This window comes from Acanthochromis polyacanthus, chromosome 1 (genome assembly GCF_021347895.1).
Source record: "Acanthochromis polyacanthus isolate Apoly-LR-REF ecotype Palm Island chromosome 1, KAUST_Apoly_ChrSc, whole genome shotgun sequence".
NCBI lineage: Eukaryota > Metazoa > Chordata > Actinopteri > Pomacentridae > Acanthochromis > Acanthochromis polyacanthus.
Genome location: NC_067113.1, coordinates 3,991,835 through 4,012,608, shown reverse-complemented (window position 1 = coordinate 4,012,608; position 20,774 = coordinate 3,991,835). Strand labels below are relative to the sequence as shown.

Genomic DNA, 20,774 nt, shown 5'->3' with positions numbered 1-20,774 from the left:
TAAAGTACACATGACATTTACTCGCCTGTTGCTGTGAACAGAAACCCTGGTGGTTTATATTGAGATGATTGTGATTTAAAGCACCAAAGTTTGGTCATTACCTCTGCTGCCACTTTTCAGCAAAAGCACAATATTGCATTTTGGTCATGAGTCCACCCATTCCTAACAACATAAAAAATAAAAATTCATGGGCTGTTAAAAATTCTGTTCTGAAGTTGGATATTACGTTATTGCAAAACACACTGAAATGGGAATAGCAAAGGGTGAAAAAAACAGACAGCTTAACAGATAGAAGAGCATAATTGTTCTTTGCAACTCTGATGTATGACAGCAAAATTAGCTGTGCCACATATTCCTGTACGGTTGCCCAGGGAGATCAACTCTTGGCCTGATAGTCCTGTCAGCAGTCATGAGATACTACATGGTCTGTTCGGATCTTGCCACTGAACTTTGATGAAGATGACTTAGACTTGTTTGACTGTATGTAAACCTGAGGTTTTCAAGGAAGACCACGGTATTGGCTAAAACAATACTAGAAATACCATCAAGTATTTTGAAAACAAAATATATACATAGCGATAGCAAATTGTTAGAGAAATAAGTAGCCCAGACACAGAACACACACCAAAATGAAAATGTCAAATGAACCCCAACAACTTAGAATTGAATTGAAAAGTCACAGGTTGAGTCCATGCCACTGTTATGCTTCCTCAAAAATGGATCTACAAGTCAGGGCTACACAAAGGTACACAGCAGCCCGATCTCACGAGGATTCGTGAAACTGTCACGTAAATTTTTGTTTCGGTTTCGTGCGCACCAACACGATTTCGTCATGTTTTTCGTGCCGCTCACAACGAAATGCACACCAATGTATTTTAAACGGCGGACTTTTCGTGCCACTCAGAACGTATTTCAAACGAATGGGTATATTATATTTTTAATGTGAAACCGTTGCGAATCCAACGCTATATTTTGCATTACATCATCCCTAACCATAACCCTAACCATAACCCGGTGGTACACTTACCAATTTGCATAGGAATTTAAAGAATGTCCAAAGGGTGCAAACGCGATTCTAAGAATGTCCGACGGCTGCAAACACGATTACACAAACAGTATACGCCGATGGAAAGCTTAGATTGTCATGAATCCGCCGGTATAAACCACTTTCAGATGTGATTACCACAGCGGGTTTCGTTGTGAGCGGCACGAAAAAAATTTCGTTGTGAGCGGCACGAAAAACATGACGAAATCGTGTTGGTGCGCACGAAACCGAAACAAAAATTTACGTGACAGTTTCACGAATCGTCGTGAGACCGGGTTGCACACAGACACCAACTAGAAACCATAAGATAGTCAGGTTCCTTATGTATTGATTTTAACTTTTTTTGGGAATTTCTTTGAAGAATTGCAAAACTATACATTTTCGGAAAGGTAATTGTCTAAGGAATCAGAAAAACAATGTTTGCATTTGCCCAGATGTGTATATGGCGGCCATATTGGAATTTACAAAATGGCCGCCATAAAATGTATGTATTTTCATATCCTGGCTCCTAAATGAAATGAAACGTTGATTTTAATGTCTAAACCTACATTTTCAGGGTCAAGGAATCCGCTGGTCCAAGTTAAAAAGCTTCAACATTTTTTCCTCCGCCCTGTCCATCCCCGGCCAGTTCTGCCTTCGGGCCGACCCCCGGAGCTACTGTCTGGCCAGCCCAGTCCCCGTCCTGCCCTGCTCCCAGTTCAGTCCGGTCCAGTCCCCGTCCTGCCCTGCTCTGCTCCCAGTTCAGTCCGGTCCAGTCCCCGTCCTGCCCTGCTCTGCTCCCAGTTCAGTCCGGTCCAGTCCCCGTCCTGCCCTGCTCTCAGTTCAGTCCGGTCCAGTCCCCGTCCTGCCCTGCTCTCAGTTCAGTCCGGTCCAGTCCCCGTCCTGCCCTGCTCTCAGTTCAGTCCAGTCCAGTCCCCGTCCTGCCCTGCTCTCAGTTCAGTCCAGTCCTGCCCTGCTCTCAGTTCAGTTCAGTCCGGTCTTAGTTCAGTCCCTCTCCCATTTCTCTCCCTCCCGTCCTTCCCTGTTCCTCCCGTCCCTCCTGTCGTTTCAGTCCCTCCCGTCCTTCCCTCCTGTCTGTTCCCCTTGTTTTCTGCCCTTCCTGTCTTTTTGGTCCCTTCTGTTCCGTCTGGTCCCTGTGTCTGTATGTGTGTCTCTGTCTGCTCCTTGGTTGCCCCGGTAGGTTTGGTTGGGTCCATGGGGCGCCGGGAGGCGCCCGTTGAGGGGGAGGTACTGTCACAGTTCCGCTCCTCTGCCCTGTCTGTCTGGTTGTCTCCCATCCGCTCCTCTGCCCTGTCTGTCTGGTTGTCTCCCGTCCGCTCCTCTGCCCTGTCTGTCTGGTTGTCTCCCGTCCGCTCCTCTGCCCTGTCTGTCTTGCCTGTCTCCCATCCGCTCCTCTGCCCTGTCTGTCTTGCCTGTCTCCCATCCGCTCCTCTGCCCTGTCTTTCCCCTGCAGCTCGGTGCCTGAGTGGAGTCTAGCTTCTCAAGCTGACTCCACTCAGGCAATCAACTATCTCCATGGCTCCCGGACAGCTGACGATCATTCACTAACGACTCACCTCTACAATAAGTACCGGCTCAGCCTTCCACTCCCTGCCAGAGTGTTAACCAAGAACCACGCAGTTCGGTTTGCTCTCTAGCCTTTTGCATTATCTGTTTGAGTTTCTACCCTGTTTTTCTCACGTTTGTTTTCTCCTGCCTCCTCACAGTCAGCTGTCCGGGATCCCCCGCCATCCTCCTTCCCCTCCGGCTCTCCCCCAGACCAGCCTTCACCGGTTTCTCCTGCCTGGACCCCCACTCCTGCCTGGACCCCCCACTCCTGCCTGGACCCCCCACTCCTGCCTGGACCCCCCACTCCTGCCTGGACCCCCCACTCCTGCACCCTGGTTTTCCCCCACCTAGCCACCATTACCAGCCCGATCTCACGAGGATTCGTGAAACTGTCACGTAAATTTTTGTTTCGGCTTCGTGCGCACCAACACGATTTCGTCATGTTTTTCGTGCCGCTCACCACGAAATGCGCACCAATGTATTTTAAACGGCGGACTTTTCGTGCCACTCAGAACGTATTTCAAAAGAATGTGTATATTATATTTTTAATGTAAAACCGCGGCGAATCCAACGCTATATTTTGCATGACATCGTCCCTAAACATAACCCTAACCATAGCCTAACCATAAGCCGGTGGTACACTTACCAATTTGCATAGGAATTTCAAGAATGTCCGGCGGCCGCAAACGCAATCACACAAGCAGTATACACCGATGGACAGCTTAGATCGTCATGAATCCGCCGGTATAAACCACTTTCAGATGTGATTACCACAGCGAAAAACATTTCGTGGTGAGCGGCACGAAAAACATGACGAAATCGTGTTGGTGCGCACGAAACCGAAACTAAAACTTACGTGACAGTTTCACGAATCCCCGTGAGACCGGGTTGCCATTACTCACCCCCGCACAATAAAACACTTTCTCCTCAACCAGCCTTGGTAGTGTGGCTCTCTGCTCGGGTCCACCAGCTCAGACCGTGACACCAAAGGCCATCCTTGAGATGGTCCAATGCAGGTGTAGATCAGACTGCTCTTCTGGCAGATGTTCCTGCAAAGCAATGGACTTAGCCTGTACTGACATGTGTCAGTGCAGCAGCCACTGCCAGAACGATGAAGATTCTCATGCTCTGATACACCATAGTGATGATGATGATGATGATTACGACGATGCATAAAGACTGTCAATGATTATGTCAAGATGTTTAAAATGGTTATTCAAAGATAAAATTTGAAAGAAATCTCAAAACAAGTCTGTGTTAGTATCTGTCTGACTGTCTGGGATGTGTTGTTTTTTTACCGATATGGTGGTTTATGATTTCTTCAATGGGATAATACATAAAATCGGAAACAATAACTTGGGCCATTGGATTCCTTGACCCTGAAAATGTAGGTTTAGCCATTAAAATCAACGTTTTATCTCATTTACAAGCCACGATATGCAAAAATATACATTTTATGGTGACCATTTTGTTCATTCCAATATGGCTGCCATATACACATCTGAGCAAATGCAAACATTGATTTTCTGATTCCTGAGACAATAACCTTTCCAAAAATGTATAGTTTTGCAATTCTTCAAAAAAAATTCCCACAAAAAGACATAATGAACTTGACTAAGAAGAATAAATAGTTAACTTCCACTGCTTGTGTTTTTTTCCCCCAAGTTTCTAAAGGTAGCATGTAGACTGTTGACAGCAAGGACAGCTTTGAACAAATTCAAAAAAAAACAAACTCAGTAATCTGCTCCTTTTTTAGTGTTAAAGACAATTCCATTGCTTTTTTTTAAACATTAAGGACAAATCAATAACAAACACAGCAATCTTTGTCAAGCGTGCTTAGTTTTCCTGTTATACAGAAAAATATTCAATAATTCATTTGCTGGTGTCAGTAGGGCTGAGTACCGAACTTCGGTTCTTTAATGGCACCGACCGAAATGTTTCGGTAGTAATGAGCATCAAAATAAGCCTGGTCTTTCGATTCCATGTTCCGGTACTTATCACGTGATTATGATAAAGCAAACCTGTGATTGGCTGTAACATTAAACGTGATTGCGGCAAGCCGGAAAAAAAAAACATGCTGTGGCACGCACGCCCCCGCAAATGTTCTGTTTTTCCACTCAAGATGTGAAAAGTAATGTGTAATGCAATTTTCATTCTGTTAGAGTATATATTGTAAAACTGGTATCGAAAAAAGTATCGTTTAGGAACCGGTATTGAAGTGAAGGTATCAGTATTGGTACTGGTATTGAAACTTTTAGATTGATACCCAGCCCCTAGGTGTCAGTGCAGCGGAACTTATGGTATCATGAAGAGACTTGTTGTGCCTCCTGGCCAGAGCTATCTGGAGTACTGTAACATCTTTCCAAACTAAGATAAACCTAAACACTATATTCTAACCAACATGTCTTTTACCAGAGACACAACCTGCAAAAACTAAGCAAGAGGCACAGCCATCTCCACAAATCAGAAAATTTGATACTTTCACAGAGGCCACAGTGGGCTGGGACCTGGAAATCTAGAAAATTTGACCCCTTCCAAATTGCTTTTATATTTGTCTTTCTTATAGTAGAATAAAAATCCAGTTCAACAACAACAACAAAAAAAAATCAAGTCAAACGGTCTATTCTTTAAAAAGTTAGGCCAGTTTGAATCTAAGGTTGAAAAAAAAGGCGGCAATTTCAAATGTCTGTAAAAAAAAATGATATTATATTCAGGTTTACCTGCTCCAAATTTTCTTAATTGCTTAAATTTAGATTTCTGCAAAGTTTGAAAAAATATAGTAAATTTTCACTTTTTTTTCCGAGACTATTTTCATGTACCACCCAGAATATTTTCACTTGCCATAAGCCAGATATGGGAAAGTATATATTTTCTGAAAGAATAGGATGTCAGGTGTTGAAAAATACAAGTGTCAGAAAATCTGGCTTATGGCAACTCTCGCAGATCAAATTTTACTGAAGAAGGTCTAAGTTCCCCTGTGTGGACCTTGGGCGATTGATGGTAACACGTATGTATCGAAATTGTAAGTAGTACTTCTAATATACACATACTTTGCAGTATAAAAAGACTTCTAGATGTCTCTAAGTGTAACAACTGCCTTCAAATTTTGAAAATGGTCATTTAAGGCATCAATTTAGAGCAGATTTCATTAAAAATTCTTGAAATTTGGTAGATTTTTCCAGTTTTTTGTCACAATTTTTCCTTTTAAGGATTCACATTTTTGTATTTCTCATTAAAACAAAACTACATAGAGCAGTGAAATAGCTTGCAGAACTAGTTTTCGTTGAGAACCAAAATGCACCTATCTTTACTTGTACTGCATGGATCATAGTAAAAGATGGTATTCTGTTCATAGTAAGTATTAGCTGTAGGAAATTTCCCAACAGAGATAAACACCCAATGAACGTGACATTATGTAGTTTAAGTAATATCTTTGTGAATAATTCATTAGGTTACATGGTTAAGTGCAGAGAAAAGCCTTTATGTCCTGTGTTATGATAGGCCTATGGAGGATAACTAACTTCATGTTTCACTGTTATGTTTTTTGTAAAGTAGTCATTTACTCTGCATAGAATTAGTTAATAAAACATTTGAAGGCAATATCATGTCTCGCCTTTCAAATTTACGTTTAATCATCAAATTCCATCGGTGGAACCCTACACTTATGTCTAGAAAAATCTCCCTGCAGCCTTAACTTTTAATATCATTTAATGATATCTTTTTAGATGTATTCCCAAGTATATTGCGGTTGAAATGAGCCCTCAATCGCTACCAGGGGATGATTTTTAGCCAAGATATTACATTTTTTCCAAAAAATAAGCCGAGCAGCCCACTGTGGAGGCTAAGGCTAAGCTAACGGCTAGCAGCTATGTTATATAGCAGCCACAGATTAACCTGGAACAGTGTCTAGAATATAATAATTAACAATGCTTTAAGACATAGGCCTGAGTGGGCATCGAAAGTGATGCAGCAATCAAAGGCTAACAAAAGAGAAGAACAGCAGACAGAACTACAGGAGACAAACTGATCAGTTGATCTCACAGTGACATTACCACTTCTATCTCTGTTGTACATATGCAGTTGTAATAATCATTATTAATGAAGTAACCTAGTTATGAATTATAGGTTTCCTCGTATTACATGTTCTAAATATATACCATTTAATGTACATACACTACCAGTCAAAAATTTGGACACACCTTTTCATTCAATGTTTTTATTCATTTGTATTATTTTCTACATTGTAGATTAATATCGAAGATTATAGTTTTGATGTCCTCACTATTAATCTACAATGTATAAAATATCTACAGAAAAACCACTGAATGAGAAGGTGTGTCCAAACTTTTGACTGTTTATGTATGTACATGTACGTATGTGTATGTATAAATTCAGTGACAGCTATCTTTTGTAATGAAGAAGGCTAATTATGAGTGAGATGTTCCCTTCTATCACCTGCTGTTATATAAGATTTTATATTGGTTTCAAATATCTGTAATCTGCTTTTTTGATTTCCAGCATAAGATATTGATATTGGCCCTGAACCCCCCCCAAAAAAAACAAAACAAAAACAAAACAAAACAAACAAACAAAAAAACATATCACCATACCAATGATCCCTACTCTAAAGTATGCTATAGCGTCATTCAGCTTATTGTTGTGTGTTTCTATGTCACAGCTTTGCTGTTTTGGTTTCGTCTCTGCACTCTAATTCTAATACTGTTGTCAGAAAAACACAGGAAAATAACTTTTATAGTGTACACTTCCTAGCCAGACCCAAACAGCAGAAATTTCTGTGTTTAATGTTTATTTGGATGAAAAAGCAAACATCTGAAATAACTGAAGAAAAAGTGCAGTCTCAAATCTGTTGAGTGCAAGGTTAGCATAATATAATCATAATGGTTACAACTATGAAAATAAAACTCTGGGGGAAAAAAAGAACAAGTTTTTGGCAAATTGTCACTTAAATGACTGACTCTGTTTGTAACAATAAAATCTAACCACACACGTACTTTTTTCAAGAATAATCATGTACTTCCTGCTGTTATTCAATTCATCGTATGAGTAAAGGCCATGTTTTTCATGGTGTTTGAAAAAAAAAATCTTTGTAATATAAAAGTACCAAGAATTACAGCTACATGTTGGTTTTACTGTGGTGTTTGCCAGTTCTATGCAACTCCTATACAAGCTTGTTGTACAACTCAAATCAACATATTACTTGTAAATTCTGTCACAGGTACGACAGTCATGTTTTGCAACGGTCAGTTGATAATGCTCAACAATACTGAAAAAATCTTGACAAAATGTACCCTCAATCTCATGTTTCTAATATTCTACTTACTGTTGCTGAGGGACAACTGCTGACTACGCTGCCATATTTCATCTTGTTTGGAAAGCCATCATACTCAAATTAGGCTATGAGTGAGTTCACAATTTTGACCTCTATGATATCACAAGGTGTTTATTCTTTTATTATTCAAAAAACAAATGAGTACATTTTGATCGCAGTAAACTGGGTTTGGCAAGATTCTGTAAATCTGCAATAAGTTTCCACTAACTCACAAAGTCTAAAATAATGTTCTCCCAATAAGGATTTTATTTTTTGTCACACTGTCTCCTTCAATAACAAGAGATCAAGAAATGACCTGCACTGACAAACTTCATAACCACAGAACCAGGATTAACTCAGTGGGAAACTGAGAAGCTACCAGGGTGACTACTACCAGACCATGTTGACTTAACCCTCCTGTCGTGTTCACCTCCTGCCCCTTACTTTAGTGTTCCCGGTCAAAATTGACCGGTCTGTTTTAACAGCTTTTAAACTAGCACAAAAATCATTTTTCACCAGAAAACTTTTATTCAACATTCTTTAACTGTGAACAAGTGACATTTAATATGAATTTATGGAAATAGACATAAAACAACTGCATTAAAAATTACAATTATGAACGTGTACTGTAAAAAAAATTTAAAACCAAAGATGAAACTCAACATGAAGTTGTGTTTGTGTGCTTGTGTGTGTGTGTGTGTGTGTGTGTGTGTGTGTGTGTGTGTGGGGGGGGGGGGGGGGGGGGGGGGTACATGAATTCATGCACATGAGCGGCATGTGACACTCAGGTTAGAGTGGGCCTTGTAAATGTAGGCATCACATTTGCAGCATCTCAGGCTTGTTTATAATTCCCTCAGTGGACTCTGGTAAAAAGAGTTAGAAGCTGGACTTGATGTCATCCACACGAGATGTTGCATAGCAAGTTGGCCCTGGCGTCATCTTTATGATATTTTCCACTCTCGCTCCACTTCCTCTGTCCTGGTGGACTGAAGACCAGAGCAAGTGTCCACTCTTGAACCGGAAAGTCTCCTCAGGTGTCTGATCTTCAGATGCCTCTCCCTCTCCATCGGCTGACTGGTCTGTCTCCTCAAAGTCTGGATCAAAATACATGTTGTCTTCCTCTTCTGAGACATCCTCCTCTATCTCTGGCTCAATTTCAGTGCCATCTTCATCCTGTCCAAAAATCTGGACCAGAACCTCTTCTACAGAGAACCTCTTGGTCAGCCGCCTGCTCATTGTGCTCAGAGTAAAAGGAGTGCAAGGCAGACATCAAGCTATATATATGGGATCTGTTTGAAGATGATACATTGATGCCAATGTTTTGATACACTGATTGATACATTGATTAGTCTGGAAGGTGTGGTTCACGTGGGGGTTAGGCACAAAGGCGTGGGAAAGAGATGGGTTCACATAACAGACACCTGTCTAGTCTGTGCGAAGATTTGATTCATTGCTTCGGTTCACGTGGGAGAAACGGCACATGAGCACGGGAAAGAGATGTGTACCCACAAAAGACATTGTTTGGTCTGAAGAGTGAGTGAGTGAGTGAGTGAGTGAGTGAGTGAGTGAGTGAGTGAGTGGTTTATGGAAATATTTTCTGTCTGATGGACGAATATATTCTGGTTACCCATTCATTTCTTATGGCGGTCACTTTTGACCGGGAACACAACAGGTGTAACAAGGTTGATTAAAACACTCAAAATTCAATGAAAGTGGTGAAAATCTTTTTTATGTGTTTAATTGCATAGTATGGAGGATATCATGAGGCCTTGAGGCAATCAGATGTAAAACACAATTTTTATGAGGGTTTTAAGTTGTAAATCGGTCTGATTTGACCCGAACACGACAGGAGGGTTAATAGTATGTAGCTCATTATAATTACCATAACAGGCCAATGATTCATCTCATTCGCAGTGAACTCGCAATCATAGTTCCCTACATTCTTAGTTTTCGTTTAAATCATAAATTTAAATGTGATACTTGATCCTACTGATTAAATTCTCAAAAACATTTTAGTTTTTTTTTTTTTAGCTTTCAGTGCTTCAGAGCCTCCTACATATTCCAGATTATCACTTTTGTAGCTTCCTTGTTCATACCTGAAGCAAAAATCTTTAAAAAAAAAAAAAAAACATTTTCAGAACTAAGTGATTGTTTGAATGACTGCTTGAGGTGAGCAATCAAGACTTTCCAAAAACAGTTAAGCAATTTTCATTTCACACTTCATCTACGTTGTCTTGGTTTCTGAAAAGATGATCTCCTATAGTCTGAGGTTTGAGACTTGCCATATCTGTGTCAGATACTGGTCCAAAACTGGTGACATAGATGTCTGTCTTCACTTGTGTTACTCGATCTGTAAAGAAAAAGAATGAAATTTATTATAAATAAACCTGTGTGTAACAAAAGCAAAGCTTGATGCCATGATGTCTAAGTCACAGGGGAGATTAAACAAGTGACTGACTGACCAAGAAAGAGTGTGCTGTAACTGCAACCGCTCTCCTCTGTATTATTTTACATGTAGAGACAAGAGAGAGGATTTGCAAAAGACAAATTAATAAAATAATGGACAAATTTAAGGTAGCAGAATTACAGACGTCCTTAGTTCCGGTGTTTGTTGTGGGTCAAGTGCCGAAAATGCTTGATGCTTCATTTACCTTTAATAACTTCAGTTCATTTATTGCCCTCTTGAAGACTGGTGACCAATGCCTGTCTGGCAAGGTTTATCTGATAAAAATCTCTTGTCTATGTATTTTCTCACATTTTTTTTTAAATGTCTGCATTTATTCTCATTGTTTAACTCCACAGAAAGGGTGTCAACATTTTATGAGATTAATGTATATTTTAGTCTTGCAGCCAAATATTTTAATATTTAGTGCGTGTGTGTGACCATCACCAGCCCTCACTGAGAGCTAGGCTGATATTCTTCATTAGAATTCCCTACTAAAAGCCAGGGAGGGCAGTGCTACACCTCAATGATGTGCAGGGGAAACAAAAGGTGGACAGGACAAAACAGGACGAATAGGGATAGGAACTAGCAAGCGGTGCTATTACAACTGAAGAGTGTCAGGTGCTGTGTAATCCCTGACTACCAACTGCCCGTCAATAAAAAAACAAACAACAAAAAACAAAGCAAAACAAAGAAAGAAAATAAAATAAATAAAAAATAAAAAAACAGTATTGAATACCATAATAGTGGATGTCTTACAGTATAGAATAGAAAACGCCAGAAGAGGATACTAGAGAAAGAGAGAATGAGTTTAGTGTAGAGACTGAAGAGAGTCTCAGCACAATTCTGGCGGGTCCCATCACTGCTCAACAATGGAACTTGACAGGAGCTGGTGAGACTAGGGCTGGCCCGAATAGTAGTTTCTGAGCTCCAGATATTCATGCCCTATTAAAGACGAAAATCTGAATATTCGTCCCGCCCCCTAACGTTACTCCGAAGGGGGGGGATGGGTAGACGACCCGAATATTCGTTGCGGGGTTGGGGGTACGACACAGTGTTCCTCATTTATCTACATTACCCGTTTATTAACACAATGAACACCATTTATTGTGATATTAACAATATATTTATATACACACACACATATACATTATATATACCAATGTACAAATGTAAACAAACAGAAGTACAAAAATAGTGCAATGAAAAAGCGTTAAATATTACACACAATATTAAAACTACACTTTCTTCATATCGTGTGCCAGGAAAACCAGCATATTCACATTTTCAGGTAACAGTGAACTTCTTGTTTTATTCACAATGTACCCAGCTTTGGAAAATATGCGCTACGCGGGGGTCGAAGTGGCCAGAACGCAGATGCAGTACATGGCGGCCAACGCCAGCTTGGATAGCAGTTTGAGTTCTGCTTCCACCATCCAAGCGGCCCAGCTGATCCAGTGCAGAGGATAGGAGGTAAAGGCTGCTGGGATCCAAATCCGTCAGCTGCCATTTGCTGTCGATCTCTGCTATCAGCGTGTCCTTCATCTCTGCGATGGCGGGTCTGTCATCCTCCTCAGGTGACAGGTGGCGTTTCTTCAGGTTGAACAGCATCGGCAGAGTAGCGGACAAAGACAGATTCTCTTCCTGAGACAGCAGTTCTGTCAATGTTATTAGAGGCCCCAGCACTTCTGTTACCTCCTGTGCCAGGTTCCACTGGTCTGCTGTCAGGTCCAGAGTGTGATCACTTTTTTTGTTATGTTTGGATCTGACAAAACAGCGGTCACAGGCCATTTCTGCTCAAGCAGCCGACTGAGCATTTCACATGTCGAATTCCAACGAGTGGTGACATCCTGAATCAGTTTGTGTTCGGGAATGTTCTGCTGCTTCTGTTTCTTGTGAAGGGCTGTTGTTGCCTTTGCACTTTTTTTGAAGTGTCAAACAAGATTACGAGCAGCAGCAACTGTGGGGCATATTTGCTCCTGTTTTAAAGCTGAATTTATGCACAACTGTAGTGTGTGCCTAGCCTAGCCGCGCTAGACAACCCACGGCAACAAATTTATTTCTCTGCCAGGGTCGGTCTAGTTAGCCTCGGTAAGCCTCGAGGTTGGATTCTCCTAAAACTGGCTGACGAATCACCATGAAATGTAGAGTCAGAAGGTGGGCGTAACTACGTGACGACAGAGGCGTGACGATTCTGACAGAAACAACCGGAAACAACTAGCCTAGCCGTGCTAGACAACCCACGGCAACGAATTTAATTCTCTGCCAGGGTCGACAACAAAAACGACAACAGTCGTTGAGCTCCATTAGCACCGACTCTGAATAACCTTTCTGTTAAGATGTCTGCAATATACTTGAGCTTCACCCATTGACTGTATAAATAAGGCTTCACCGAACTCCCGCATCCTCTGATTTCCGGCGCTCTAGGAACTACGTCAGCCTATTCGTTGCACTGATTGGTTGTATACCTACCCAATTGCTGGAGAGTGATTTGAAAGACAACCTTTTAGCCCGCCTCCTTCCCTGTCGAGAGTTCCTAGACACTTGTGTCTTCAGACCTGGGTCTAGCGCGGCTAGGCTAGTGTGTGCCCTGAGCAGCAGACCCCTCGTACCTGGCCCCATTTTTGTGGTTCTTTGGCCAGCGTCTCGGTGCACAGCTTCATGTTGCTGGCGTTGTCGTGAACAATGACAACTCTTTTGAAACTAGGAATATTAAATACCTCCACCGCTTCTTCTAGCTGTTGTGCTATGTTGAAGCCGGCATGGCTTGCCTCCATTTTTTTGGTTTCCAGCACAAAGTCACGGAGTTCCCACTCATGAGTTATTAAGTGACATGTGACAACCATGTACGCCTCCATACTCACTGATGTCCAAATGTCTGTGGTAAAACTCAGGGCAGTGGAGTTCTCAAGAAGAGTTGCGACATGGTCACGGAGATTACTGTACTTCAGGGAGAGCGCCTGTGAAATGCTGGTGCGTTTGGGGACAGTGTATTCAGGTACCAGCATTTTAATTAAATTTTTGAAATCCTCACCTTCTACCACACTAATGGGTCTCATGTCCATGGCAATGAAATCCGCAATGGCATCCGTTATCTCTCTCTTTCTTGTCTCCGTTACTGGTTTTTGAAAATGAATATTCGGATACCAAAATTAATATCCGGATACCGCCGTAGCGAACGAATATTCGGATAAACGGGATATTCGGGTCCAGCCCAAGATAAGACCTGGACAAACATGCAACATGCAAGTGTGAAGGACCCCGAAGCCCAGAACAGCTATCACGGCAATGCAGTGCCAAGCTGACAGGGAGCCCCTCCCCCGCGGGCCGCAGGAGCCACAGTACGAGGGCGGCACCCCCAGAGAGCCACCGGGGCCACTATGTACCACACGGACCCCGAGAACAAGAGGGAGCGGCTACTGACACCCCCAGTGCCCCAAAACCGACCCAGGCAGCCTGGGGCAAGAGGACCCACCGGCCACCCACGCCCAACCCCGAGGGGGAGAGTATTATTGTCAATGTGTATGTTACAATCCCCCAGAAGTACAACGTTAGGTGAGAGGGTGGAGAGGTGGGTAAGTAGAGTATAGAAGTCTTTTAAAAAGTCATTGTGGTGTGCTAACATTAGTGTAGTGGACTGAGGAGCAGAACATTCCACAGAAAAACACAGAGAATCCAGAGACCCTTCCTCAAAGCTGTAAATTTGGGAAGAAACCATTTCAGAAGACAGCAAACCCGAAACTTACATCCAAATGGAACATCTGATGATTGGTGTTTACTAAAAAAAGGACCACTAACAACACTCTTGGAGACAACAGGATGTTTCCTGCCTCCACCAGAATCTGATAAGGCTCATAATATGCCAACCGTGAGGAAAACTACACCTCTGGAGAAGAGGATTTGCATTTTCTTAATGGTCCATCCATCCATTCTCTATACACCGCTTTATCCTCACTAGGGTCGCTGGAGCCTATCTCAGCTGACTCGGGCACAGGCAAGGGACACTCTGGAGTGGACAGGTCGCCAGTCTGTCGCAGAGCATTTTCTTAATGGTGATCTTCTAATCTCCCTACTAAGCACACAGAACTTCATTTGCAGGAATGAATTGAACAGTTTAAATCAGAACATTACGGAAAGATAGAAGAAAAGAAAAAATTACTTTTATGTAACTTAAAGTCTACAATTAATTTTTATATTTACACATTTTATCCTTTTTTATCTCAGGAGCCACATGAGATAAACATATTATGTTTGGTGTCATTCTAATCACCTACTCAGTGTTATTTTAGATCTGTCATCATCAGAAATATTTAACAATTGGATTTGTACATTTAAGGAATGAACTAAAAGTAAGTTTGAAAGGTATTTGGCCACTGACCTCTCCTGGACAATGAAGCTCAACATCATCCCTTCGGAGGAACACATCCACGATTGGCAACATGCTGATTTTAATATGGCTTCAAAACATTCCATACAAAAAAAAGTCAGTGAATGCAAAAAAAAAAAAAAAAAAGATGGCTCAGGCTTGAGGGAAACAAGGTTTTTGAAATAGGCTCTTTCATGATGACTGAAAACAAAGGCTTAAAACTGTGTTCTTTTATGATGGCTGAAAGAAACGTATGACTTATGACTCAGCTTTAAAATAGGGCTTCGACTCTTATTGTTTTTACTTTAGCACACTTTTGAAATGTAAACCTGCCTCCTTGTCTCTGCGTTCCTGAACCAACTCATGCAGATCATCATAGCTACACATCCTGAAATTGCCCTCCTATAAAGGCTACGCAAGTATCATTTTCTGTGTGTTAAGTGGGTGAATTTACAAATTATTATTGGTCTAGTTAGTTTTCCAATTCCAGAGTGAATTTAAATTCATCACCTTTCTCTCAACTGCTCCAGTGATGATCACAGGTAATTTGTTTATCTGCATTTATTCATTCATTTATTCACTGTGTGTTGCTGTTGTGTCACTGTTTATTGTTCTTTGTAGTATTAGTTAATAAAAGTTTGTTTATAATTACCGTCGGTTCTAACGTGTATTTCTTTGTTTGGAGGTCAATGAAATCACAGTTTACGGCTTTTGATTTTCAGACTAACCAGTAAAAGTAGATTTGATTAATTAATGATTATTGAACCTGAAATATCATTGATGGAGGCTTCTTAGGTGGCCTAGATTTAAAAAAAAAAAAAAGAAACCTAAATGATGCCCCAGAAAAATGACTGCAATTTTAACCATAAAGTGTATTTTCTACAATTATGTGGTGTGACCGCATTAGGCTACACATCTTTGCTACATATAACTCTATTTCTACTTATGACACTATTTCTACTACATTAATATTAAACTGATTTGTAAATAGAATTAGAATCCAGTATAGAATCAAGTATATTAACTCAGAGTTATTTCAATACCAGTAAGAGTACAATAGGGTAGGATGCTGCCTCGTGTCGGTGTACATACTGAGAGCAAAAGACATGGAACTAAATATGCAGTGTCAGGGTAGATGGACTCTGTCAGAGTTATCACAACAACAGTGAGAGTAACATTTTAAAATGAGCTCTGCCCACTTCCTTCTCCAATGGACTGGAACTCTCTCTGCAGTCTCGTCTTCTCCTCGAAAAGCTATAAGTTTCTCCTAATCTCATATTAGACATTTTTTTGGCATTCTTGCAAAAACAACATTTTGAAATGCCTTTATGTGGTGTTCCCCGTGCATTTCAGCTATCTATATTTCTTTAATTACTGAATTAGAACAAATTGGCTAATGCAACCAAGTATATACAGTGCCCTCCATAAATATTGGCACCCCTGGTTAAGGTGTGTTCTTTAGTTTCTAATAAATTCCATTTTTTTTCTAAATAATATAGGACCACAATGAAAAAAAGAGGAAAATCCAACCTTTAATTCAAGTACATTTATTCAGTGGGGGAAAAAAAAAAAAATCACACATTAAGAAATCATTCTTTTACATCAAATCATGTGTGCCACAATTATTAGCACCCCTGATGTTAATACTTTGTACAACCCCCTTTTGCCAACAAAACAGCACCTAATCTTCTCCTATAATACATTTTTCTACAATTTTTAGTGTGAGTATGCTTCTGAAATAAAAACTGAGTTTATGTTAACACATCTTAATCAGGGGTGCCAATATTATGGAGGGCGCTGTACTAGCTTAAATGCGCCAGCAACGTGAAGCTAATTAAGGCTCCATAGCTCATTTAAAACTAGACAATGTTGGCAAGAGGCGATGGTCAAGTTGTTAATGTGACGGGGTTATTAAACTTAGAGTTTCGACTGTCTGAGTCGAAGTCTGCATTTGAATCCAGTTGAGATGCCGTGGCAAGACCTTAAAAGGGCAGTTCATGCTCAAAAACCATCTAATGTGGCTACATCAAAACTATTCTGCTGAGAAGCGGCTAAAATTTCTGCATTTTGATGTGACTGATCACAAGCTATCGCCGAGGGTGATCCAAACAGTTATTAGGTTTAGGGGGCGATTACCTTTCACAGGGTTGATATGGGTTTTAAATAAATCATTATTTAAAAACTGTCGTTTGTTTTGTCGGTTACTGCTGTCAAATATTAAATAAATATAAATATTAGTTTGATAATTTGAAATATGAGAGAAATATGCAAAAAAAAAACAGAAGACACCAGGAAGGGGACACATTTTTTCACAGCAAAGCACATACTTCCAATTAACTATTTTTGAATGAAGTGTTTGTCTATTATTATTAAGATATAAATGTAATTTTAGGAAATAAGGCATAGTCTGTTTCGAGTTTCATTCAATCTTGGGGAAAAAAATTCAGGATAGCTCTGTCTTTGCTACATCAGTTTTGACCATTCTTTATTGACTCGCAATAGTAAATTACTGGAGAACCCCTTTACGATGGCCCATGGATTACAAATATGTGTCTAGTGCTCCTTGTCTTACCTCCCAGGCCAGGCCTCAGTCGGTTGTCATATCCATCCAGAAGGCTGTCCAGGATCTTGGTGAAGGTTGTAATGTCTTTGGAGTTGCGTGTGAAATTAGAGTCTGCTTTAGACCTAATAAAAAACAAATATGTGATTAGAAAGAAAAAAGAAAGAAAAATGAGGACTCTAATCTCATACAATAATAAAAAGCGATGGCACATTCTTGTAGTATACCATTTCATCTCCAATATTTCATCCCAAATATAATTTATTGTTACACTGAATTTCTTGTATATCAAGAATTTATACACATACTTTCATACTCTACACAAAATTTACAAACTGATAAAGAAAAACTATGGAATTGCTTCTTTGTAAACAAGATAAGGTAAGATAAAACTTAATTAATCCAGGAGGAAGTTCCTGTGCTGGATATTGCTAAAAAAAAATTAAAAATGAAACAAACCAAATGACGTAACATTAGAAATCTACTGCCTAAAAAGTAAAAGACAGATAGACATAAGTACGATATATTACTGAAATTATTACCAAAAAAGAACTAAAATAAAGTTGTGATGAAATACTGTTGCACCTAAAAAAATGAAATGACAATTAAATTTTGAACATATTGATGATGCTTTACATGAAAGTGAAATATTGCACATCATCAAAAAGTTGCAAATGAAGATTAATTGTTGCACATGACAGTGAAATATTACATGAGAAATGAAAATATGAATGAATGCACATGACATGAAATGCTGCACATAATGCAGAAATTATTATCGCACAAACTATTGTGAAGTAATACACAATAATACTGAAAATATTGTTTAGATCTAAGTGTCCACTGTATTAGTTATCCTTTCTTGCAGAAGGGGTAAGAGTTAGTTTGATGGCCACTGGCAGGAAAGATCTCCTGTGGTCTCAGTGTGTTGCTGAAGCTGTTCTGATGTTACAACTGAGTGCTGTGCGGAGGATGAGAGACATTTTCCAAAATACTGAGCAGCGTCATCAACATCCTCCTCTCTGACACCTGCAACGAAGACTCCAGCTCCACTCTCGAGACAGGACCGGCTTTCTGAGTCTCCTAGCATCGGCTGCCTCTGCTGCCCCAGCACACAACACAGTAGAAGATGACGCTTGCCACCACTGACTGATAAAACATCTGCAGCATAGTTAGGCAGATGTTGAAAGACCTGTCTCCTAAGCAAAAACAAGCAGAGCCTCTGTGTTTTTAGTCCAGTCCAGCTTACTGTCTATGAGGACACTGAGGCATTTGTAATCCTCACCTGCTTCCAACTCTATTCCTTTGGAAATGACTGTGTTGTGAGTGGTTCTGTCCCTCCTTCAACACTGTATTCCCCACTATCTGTTGTTTATATATTCCAACAACAGAATGCAAGTGTGATCAGATGACATATTGATTTTGTGGAGACTAAACAGAACAAGCTGCAAAGCAATATATGACATTAATATGTTTACTTGGTTCTGGAAAAATTATACTTGTATAGAGACCTGAGGTGAGCAGCATCTAACACTGCTATGATTAGTCACCACAAGTGATGGTCAATGCTAAATGTTCTGTTGACATTAATATTTTAAACGTTGCATGGCCTTCAAATTTTTAGCTCGAAAATGTGTCACTTCATTGTAACAAAGATTTTTCATTCATGAACCCTACCTTATTGCTGTGTCATGTTGTCTGCCATTTTTGGCTTCAGTCAAGTGCACTGAGCACAGGGTTTGAGTTAAGTTAAGGGTTAGAATCTCATATTTTTAGAATGCCAGGTGAAGCAGAGTCAGACACATATTAGTAAAAGCCTGCAAAGTCCAAAGGCTACTAAAATATAGGTTTACTTCAAATGAACAAAAATGTGGTTTGTATATTGTACAGAGTTTTCCTAGCATGTCTGAAGATAAATCACACAGGAACTTCTCTGGAAGATATACCTTTTTTGGTATCTTTACTGACTTTACTCAGGCCAAGAAGGCTGTTGTGAAAAGATTCATCTGTTTGCCTTACAGGAAATAAAACATCAGTTCTGGTACTTGATTCATACTGAGGGCATACAGACTTACAGTAAGCATATTTCAGGCTTTATGCATTTCAGGCATATCGATCTGTCTTTTATTGTTGTTGTTTAAACAAACAAGATACAATTTTAAACAGGGAGTGACTTCAAAATCACGTTTTTTAAAACTTTTAAATAGATACAAATAAAGCCCTGATGACCAAAATGTCAGTTATTTTGCCTACAGACAGCTTTCAGTGTTCTAGTGTTTGAAAATGCAGTGTGACAGATAGTGTACTCAGGGAAATTTTACCTGCTGACAAGGCAGCTTGACTATTTTTCACCGTTTTTTACTTGAAGTGAAAACTAACCACACTGTGCACTTATAAACAAATGCAATTTGACTGTTATTTAAACTAGTTTTAAAACTAAAGCACAGTGATAGGCAGAGAGCTGTCGGAAAGGAGACCATCTGATAAGTCTCAATGGGAAGTACTTTCATTGTCTTTTTCAGAAAAATAAATAAATGGCCACGGCATTTAAGTACCACATCTTGGAATTTCATGGTCACACTATTTACCAAATTATATTGTTTTGTCCACGTGGAACACAGGGTGCTATAAATTTATATTTGATACATTACAAATTCATGTAATTGCTAATGGTCGTAACAAGGAGAGCCAGTTCTTAAAGTTGAGTTGATCTATTGTACACAGCCTACACTGATGTATGGGCTAATAACAAAAAGCCGAATTTCCCAGAACGTCAAACCAACTCTTAAGAGACTGTATTCACTCTCATTAATGGTGCGATATCTTTCTGATAAGCCACTAATCGTTTAATGTTTAAATGTTTCAAAGAGGTCTGGCATTACGCTTCACAAATGGAAAAAGCAGTCAAGAGAGGACGTGTCCTAAATGTCTTTTTTATCGCTGTTAATGAATCTCTATTGTCGCCCACTTTAATAACACATACGCACAGTGGTCCACATTGCAAAACAACTCGTTTACCACATAGAAAGCCAGAGAGCCATGCATGCTGCCTGTACCCACCGTCAGACCACGAAAATAGTATTATTCTGATCGTTTTTCACACGATTCTTAAAAGACACAGACAAATAAAGAACTTACCGTGCCTGCCACAATACGATTAAGAACATCATTATAGACAGAGAATGTGAGCTCCGTTGTCCTCTCATCGTTAAAGCCTGTGAACCACACGGCAAACGCTACCGCAGACCGTAATCAGTTCGATAAAGTTGGAAAGATATTCATAGATTCAGACTTCCTGTATCAATAACTCATTAGATATACGTTGTCAAAACATATACGGTGCCTCTTTCCTATCGCTGTGAGGTAGACAATGTGCTAAAAGCATAGTTGTGTCAAAAGTAGCTGTTATTCAAGCCGCAGAGATAACATTGGTGTCTACGCGCAGCCGGTTGTAAGACGAGCGCACAGGGACCGTCTGCAAAT

General features: G+C 40.1%; 1 protein-coding gene across 2 annotated transcripts in view; it reads right to left on the bottom strand.

Moving 5' to 3' along the window:
- The window catches only part of gabra2a (gamma-aminobutyric acid type A receptor subunit alpha2a), a 59,344-nt gene extending 38,570 nt beyond the window's left edge, over positions 1 to 20,774 (bottom strand). For both annotated transcript variants that reach the window (XM_051947065.1, XM_051947067.1), the window contains exons 1-3: positions 20,430 to 20,774; positions 17,304 to 17,416; positions 10,205 to 10,272 (exon numbers count right to left, since the gene is read on the bottom strand). In XM_051947065.1, the coding sequence (XP_051803025.1) occupies positions 10,205 to 10,272; positions 17,304 to 17,416; positions 20,430 to 20,497 (249 nt within the window). In that variant the 5' untranslated portion in view covers positions 20,498 to 20,774. The remainder of the gene's footprint in view (positions 1 to 10,204; positions 10,273 to 17,303; positions 17,417 to 20,429) is intronic.